At 36.9% G+C, this 7,164-nt stretch overlaps 1 protein-coding gene across 1 annotated transcript; it reads right to left on the reverse strand.

The window, feature by feature from the left end:
* Positions 1-534: 534 nt before the first annotated feature.
* On the reverse strand, positions 535-6,250 carry MKKS (McKusick-Kaufman syndrome). Its single transcript, XM_009646364.2, has 5 exons — positions 5,987-6,250; positions 3,666-5,063; positions 2,963-3,138; positions 2,175-2,285; positions 535-1,699 (listed from the first exon to the last, which is right to left on the reverse strand). The coding sequence occupies exons 2-5, from the start codon at positions 4,654-4,656 to the stop codon at positions 1,259-1,261; spliced, it is 1,719 nt and encodes a 572-aa protein (XP_009644659.1). The 5' UTR covers positions 4,657-5,063; positions 5,987-6,250; the 3' UTR covers positions 535-1,258.
* Positions 6,251-7,164: the final 914 nt, after the last annotated feature.

The raw sequence follows: 7,164 nt of genomic DNA on the forward strand, positions 1-7,164 counted from the left end.
AAATGAAGAAGACTTTGCACAAAAGGTCTGGAAAGATGTGGTTTTAGTTATACATTTCAAAACTGAGTTATACAAAACAATTCTTCTGCTTATACTGAGTAAATATATTGAAAACTTAAGAGACCAGGAAACAAATAAGCAGACTAGTCTATAACTTGGTTGTTTTCTGGAAAAGCATGTCATGAACAATTTGTCCCTTGTGACTGAAAACCGAGAGGGAGAAGAAAAGGGGCAAAGAAAATGAGTCTAAGCAAGAAACTGTAACACCCCTTTTGATCTTGCAGGCAAGCTGAAAATGAGAAAAAGTTTCGATCATTCAGTCTACAGCCTTATTTAAAGATCAAAACAAGCCCAAGCAGCTTAAATCCTCACTTCATTAAAAGAAAAGAAGCAATGCACAGTCAAAGAGTTAATTGAATGGTAAGTGGGACACTATCATTTAAGCAAAGCTGCGAGAAAGAAACATCATTATTTATAAATTGTCCTGTATTCTACAGAAGACAATCAAGGTCCACTTTACGAAAGTTTTTCCCCCCCCACAGTCTGCAATTTATTTTCAAATCTTCTATTACCACCCTGCTACCTTAAGATCTCCAGACTGAGTTTTAGTAATTTGCTAAATAAATTACCTATATGAATTAAAATCTTCCAGCCATTTAGAAACATAAACTGCATATAGTATATGATGACAAGATCTTCAGAATAAAATTTGATAAAGTTCTGCTGCAACACAAAAGTCTGTTTGAATGCATAAAGCTTTTGCTGAGACTACATAAATTCTAATCCATAACATATGTTTTCTCAGCAAGTGAATCCATTTTCCCCATTCCTTTGAAGATGCCACAGAGCTAACAAACATCCCAAACTCTGCTTAATGCAGAGGGAGGATTGTACAGGACTCCTTAAATTCAGCACTTGTTTACTGAAGGAGAACATTCAAATATCCCAGAAGGACATCAGAATCTCAATTTTTGAAGTGTCATTCACTCCTTTGAATACATTAATTTGAATATGCAGAAATCATGTTACTATGATGCATTGTATATTTGGGTAATCATTTAACATTTCCGAACAAAATGTTAAAACACTTGAGGGCACAGCAGATCAACAATAAGATTACTTAATGGCCAACTGTTTAATTTAAACTTTGTCTGCTGTCCACGTTCTAACCACTTAAAGTATCTTTTTAACACATTCTATATTACTCTGCTTTCAATTAAGTATCTTAATGTGCAACACAATTCACACATGAGCAGAGCTAATTTTGATCTTCAATTACATATGAGAGATCCAATATCAGATTGGCTGTCTCCAGAGCTAGCTGTAGGCCACTACACTTCGCAGCAAAACAGTCCAACGTCAGCGAGTCAGAAACCTTTACTGGGGGGTCTTTAGGGCAGCCGTGTATAACAGGAGAGCCAAACTGGCCTTGCAAAAGCCTCCAGCTGAGATTCTCAGTGTTATCATTAATCCCACAGCCACATTTTGAAACTAAATCCGACCAATTAGAGACAGAGGGAAAACCTGATGGAACAAACCAACAGTGTCCATAAACCATGTCTGTAAGAATTTCTCTGTCATCATGATTCAGAGAGCAAGCTACAGACTCCAGGGAATGGCAAAAACCATCAGCAACCAGCTGGTATTGTGTCTGAGAACAATCCAGATCTTTAAAAGTGCTGGTGGACAGGCTACAACTCTGAAAAACAAGAAGAAATCAGAAAATTAGAACTTACAGAAGTAATTTTAGACAAACATATATAGTACTGTTGGTTTTTTAAACAGATGATATAGTCTTAATTAAAAAAATTGTCCATGTGATTATTAATCCATAAAAGCAAAGATTTCTAGACAAGTCAAAGATGAGTTCTGCATGATTATCTTCCAATATAAAAATTCTACACATTTTTATTTTAACACTTAAATAAGCACTCACTATAGTAGATACCTAAAGAAAGATTAACAAGTACAAATACAGTATTAACAAAAGTCTGAAAAAGATGTCGTTAGGACCAAGTGCTTGAAAAAGGCCCCTTTGTTTTATATTAGGCAGCAAAAATGCAACATTCACTAATCTAGAAAAGACAAGTGTTTAACTGTAGCAGTGTTTCTACATAAACTCTTGTTTCTTAAGTATATTAAGCAGCTTTAAAAAAAACCTTCGTCTTATATACCTTGTGTCTTATGTACGAAGCCAAGTGAGTTTCTGTACAGCCACCTCCTAACAATGCCAGAGGTTCCTTGACTGTTAACTGTAACACATGTTCTGCAGTTTCACAGGCACGCTGAAAACCATACGAATTTGTTGTTAGACATACCTTGATTAATAAGATTTACCCCTATTGAGACCTACCAGAATAAAATTTTCAGTAGTTTCTGGAACAGACTTCATAAACTTGAATTGTGTGGATACAAAACCACTGAGTGATTTCCAAACCCATGTTTACTTAATGAGAAATTGTCTTAATTTGCCCATGCTCAGTATGGAAAAGCAGAAATTAAAAAAAAAACCTGTATTTTATTCCTTCTTTTTGCAAAACAGGGTTGTATCTAAGAAGTCAGTATCAATAACATTTCTAGAGGAACTATTCAATGCAAAACTATGCTTGACTACCATTGCAGGTATTGCTGCTGGCCTTTTGCTGGGGAATTTTTTCCTCTATGGTCTCAGAAACCAAGTAACGAGAATGAAAATGTTTATCCAGCACTGGCCTCAAGAACAGGTGAAAAATGGTTCTGTCTCTAAACACCTTCCCATGAACACAAGTACTTCAAGGATTTTGAAATTCTGGATACAAGGGTGTTTCTGAATTGCTTTCTTAAACTTACATACCTGAACTCCGACTAAGCTCTATTTATGTACTGAAAAATCACTTTTCTAAACTCACTGTAACTATATTTCTCATTATCTTTTCATTAAAAACATGACTTTTCAAGAAAGATTTCAAGAGAATTTGCCTACCTTCAATTCATCCCATGCTGTTTCATTTCTATTACAGAGTATCAGGCTGCAGACAACTGTGTCATTAGGAATTAAACGCACAAAATGTTTTGAAGCAAAACTCTCAGTGCGCACATCTTTCAAACTGCCATAACAACTGGGAGACAATGAATGTACAGAAGCTATAGGCTTTGAACCTGTCCAATTAAAAAGAGTAGAAAACAATATGTACAACTGTCATCAGAAGAGCTCTCTCTTGCATTTCATAAGGCATGAACGTTTCTCTTCTTGGCTTTTAAAATTATATATATTATTCAATACCTAACATTTCAATCTACACAGGAAATTGCAAACAGAAACGAACATGTTTTCAAAGTGCAAGACTTAGTGATATTTTAAGATAAAAAAAGTAATTGCTTTATTCTTATTAAACAAGAGTTTGAAAGTAATCTACATTTGCAACCAGTTACTGTGAATGGATATTCCTCATGCAGCAATCAGTAATCTCATGTGCAGTATGTCATCATTAGAACCTGTAAAAGACCAATCTTGCCTTGAAGAATGGTTTTCAGACAAGAAAAGAACAACTCTTGCTCAGCTGCTAAGGTAGGATACAGACAGACATAAGAGAATTCTTACTTTGCAATGACACCAACCTAGATGGGTTTTCATTAAGAGAGGAACATTAAGGCCAATCATTTAGTACAGAAAACTTGCTTGTTACCTGTCATCCGACTCAGTGGTTCCATAGGAGATAGCCCAGCTCTGTCCACAGCCATGATGTGGTTCTCTTTCAGATACTGTTTCAAGCATGGATGGATAACTTTCTGGCACACTACAAGGCCGACCTCATCATTAACCAGCTGCTTTCCTACATTAAGCAACTCATTCAGCTCTGACACTTCTAGAGAAATTCCATGATGGACTGTTATAGTTCCTTCTCCAGGGTTGAAGAGGTCTCCCGACATGGACACACAGAAAAGTGCTACCTTTATCATGTTTGAACAAGTTCTTTTGACAGCAAGTGGTTTTGCCAACTGAATTTCTGGTGTTTCTATCAGTAGTCCAGGAAGAACCGTAGAGTCCACAACTCTTCTACCTTTCACAGGTATTATTATACACTTTCCTAAAACAGCATTAGTCTCAGCATGACATGGAACAGTAAACATAAAAGCCTTTAAAATCAAGGTGGTGAGATGATCAACTTCTGGTTTATTAAGCATACAAGCAGGTTTGCTTGTTAATACGCTACGTACCAAACAAAGAAGAATCTCAAGACTGCTAAAATCCACAGACACTCGGCAACCACAGGCCTCAGATTTGAGGTAGTCCATACATAAACTCAAAAGATGCTTGCTTATTTTAATGACAGTGCAAGACTCAATATTTAGGCTTTTAAATTTTTCAATCAAACTACAGCAAAGAATGGCAGTAAATAAGCCACAGTCACTGAAGCGGGATATATGGTTCTGTACAGAGGCCATCAAAACACTTAATGCAGGATGACTGACAGAAATAGAACTGAGTATGGCTGAAGATTGCGAAGTTGTACAAACATAGCCTCCCACACCATTGTGGAGCATTTTGAGCCTACCAGCAGGACCATAGCAAGATTTGAATATTCCACTTAGCAGAGACAGTGACTGACTAACTGTCTCTTTAGTTAAAGGTTCACTAATAAATAAAGGAGGCTTTTTAGCTTCAAGACGAGACATTTTCAAAGTAAGATTTTAATTCTGTCCAACAAAACATATTTCATTTTTACTTGGATCTATAATTCGCAGCCAAGGACTATTGTTTTAAATGTGAAACGGTACATACACTACAATAAAGACAATTCTGTGACTGCTCATCATCTGTCTCTTAAAATAAGGATTAAATCCTAGTGTAAACTTGGTACATAATGACAGCAGTAAGCTATTTCATTCACGATGATCTTCCTTTTTAGCTTCTGAATGTGATCGAACAGATTTTTTTGCAACAAAGTTTACGAGCATGCTTCCAAAATGGACACCTATAAGTGACAGTCCTGCCACAAGGAGAAAGTTCTTTCTGCTCCAGCTATCTCTCCTCATGTCTTCTTCTGGCAACACTCACAGATGAAAAGCTTCATATTGTATACCTACAATAAAAACCATAAAGGCATTAGGATAATCTTATGACAACATTGCATAGCTTGAACTGCTATTTTATTTTTCACAAAAAACTCACATAAGGACAAATACCAAACTATAATGCTTTTTAATTGAGAAAACCTATTATATACACTACAAGCACACAAATTACACACATTTGTTAATAACTTCAATTCTGACCACCATTTTATATACTATACGTCTATAAGTAACAGGCAACAATAAACTGCACTTAACTGTATGAATGTCAAAACTGTAGTAATGTTCAGCTGTTTTTACTTGAGAACAAAAGAACAGAACTACTCAGCACTGCTTCCCAGGCAACCACTTCAGAAATAGAAGCTTTTAATGTTCAAACAACTTTAAGAAACCTCTGCCTCTGAAAGAAATGTTTCTTACTTCAAGATGCCAAAGATATACAATTTTTTTCAGTTCTTAAACACTTCAAAACTTAAAGGGATATTTATTCAAATTTCTATATAAATGTTCATTATTTAGACTTCTCTCATCTTTGAGTTTCTTTTCTATTGTAATCACCACCCCTACTAACACTGCCGAATGCATTACTACATAAAGTCACACATTTCTGGGCAGTTTTCAACCTGAAAGGAAACTTCTGCAGACCCAGTCACATGAGTTTGACTATTGCCCCAAAGTTATTAGAGTTTGTTTTTAAGTACCTTTAAGATCTAGAATACCATCGCTTAATTGATCCTATCACATGGGATTTAATAACAGTTTGAGATATATGATGCATTTTTGGGTTCACATAACTAACAGATTAACTCAGGTGCAAAGAACAGAACGTGGAAGACTACAGTCAGAGAAGCAAAACTGCATCTGTTAGAAAATTCTCATTTGACTCATCTCCTGCCTCAAAGATACAGATACAACTTATTAGGCAACTTACCCATGATACATAGCACTAATGCTATTTTTCTTTATTTCTGTGATCATTTTGCATCACATATGCCACAATCCCAGGTTCTGGAACAAAGTCCTCTGTCTTCACTTGGAAAATAGGACTGGACTTGATGTGAAACCACCCCCAGTGCACCAGCCCAAGGCTAGTTCCCATAACAATCAGAACTTTGTAGTCCTTCCAGATGGTTTTAAGACCCATTGCAAAATGGCATCTACCTAGGTAAAGATAATTTATTATTTTAAATATATTCTAGAAATCCTTTTTTTTACCCTATAATAGCACAGAACAGATGAACCTGAATGTTAATATCTTGAATTACAGAGCAACAGATGATTAAAACACAAAGTGACAAAAGAGAGTCTTACTTTGTGAACTTCAAAAAAAAGGCTATTAAAATAACCTAAATTCAGACATCTTGAAACGTTAATTGCTGCATTTGCTTCAAGCTTTGGCATGCTAAACCTTAAAGCTTTGTTAGTTTGTTATGTTTATCTAATTAGAAACATTACTGCTTCAGATGGTAAATATTTGAAGTCTAAAAAAAAGCAGTTTCAAAACACACTTTTTCCACTCCCCCTTAATAAAATTCAATGACTAACCGAGCTCCTAACAGAATATGGAACTCAGCTTGCAGGCCGAACAAGCTGCAACACTTCTGACATCACCTTACATTGTCCAGAGTAGCAGCTATGCCCGACTACCTTAGCCCTCTTTGCCCTTGATCTTCAGAAAGTACAAAGTGTACCAGCTCAAGCATAATAAATACGGCCTTGCCTGAAAAAATTGCATAACCGTCTACTCTCTATAGGACTTTATTAAAGAATTACCAACTAGAACGAGAGGTATGTACATTCAGGTTTTGTATCAAAGTAACTTCTTGGTTTAAACAGCTACAAAGGTACAACTCTGACAGTAAGCGTTCCTGTGCCTGCCATCCACCTGACAGAAGTAACGTGTCCTACTGCTAACCCCCCCCCATCACGCTGGGGAGATTTCGCGGCTTCACACCGCACAAGGCAAAGCCGTCTCCAAAGTCACAGCGGTCGGCCGGTATGCGTGAGGCAGCCACGCTCCGGCTGTAAGCCGCTGAGGAGACACCGAAGCCAGAGGCCGCGGCACGGCCCAAGGAGCCCGCCCTCCAGCCCAGGGACCCCTCCGCCTTC

This window comes from Egretta garzetta, unplaced genomic scaffold (assembly GCF_000687185.1).
Source record: "Egretta garzetta isolate BGI_Z169 unplaced genomic scaffold, ASM68718v1 scaffold419, whole genome shotgun sequence".
In the NCBI taxonomy this organism is placed as follows: domain Eukaryota; kingdom Metazoa; phylum Chordata; class Aves; order Pelecaniformes; family Ardeidae; genus Egretta; species Egretta garzetta.

What these genes read in the sequence shown, in the direction of transcription:
- MKKS (XM_009646364.2), bottom strand. Translation starts at nt 4,656, where the DNA reads ATGTCTCGTCTTGAAGCTAAAAAGCCTCCTTTATTTATTAGTGAACCT. An exon ending in CAGCATGGGATGAATTGAAG is followed by an intron (nt 2,286 to 2,962) that starts GTAGGCAAATTC and finishes TATGGTTTTCAG; the next exon opens with CGTGCCTGTGAAACTGCAGA. An exon ending in CTTCGTACATAAGACACAAG is followed by an intron (nt 1,700 to 2,174) that starts GTATATAAGACG and finishes CTTGTTTTTCAG; the next exon opens with AGTTGTAGCCTGTCCACCAG.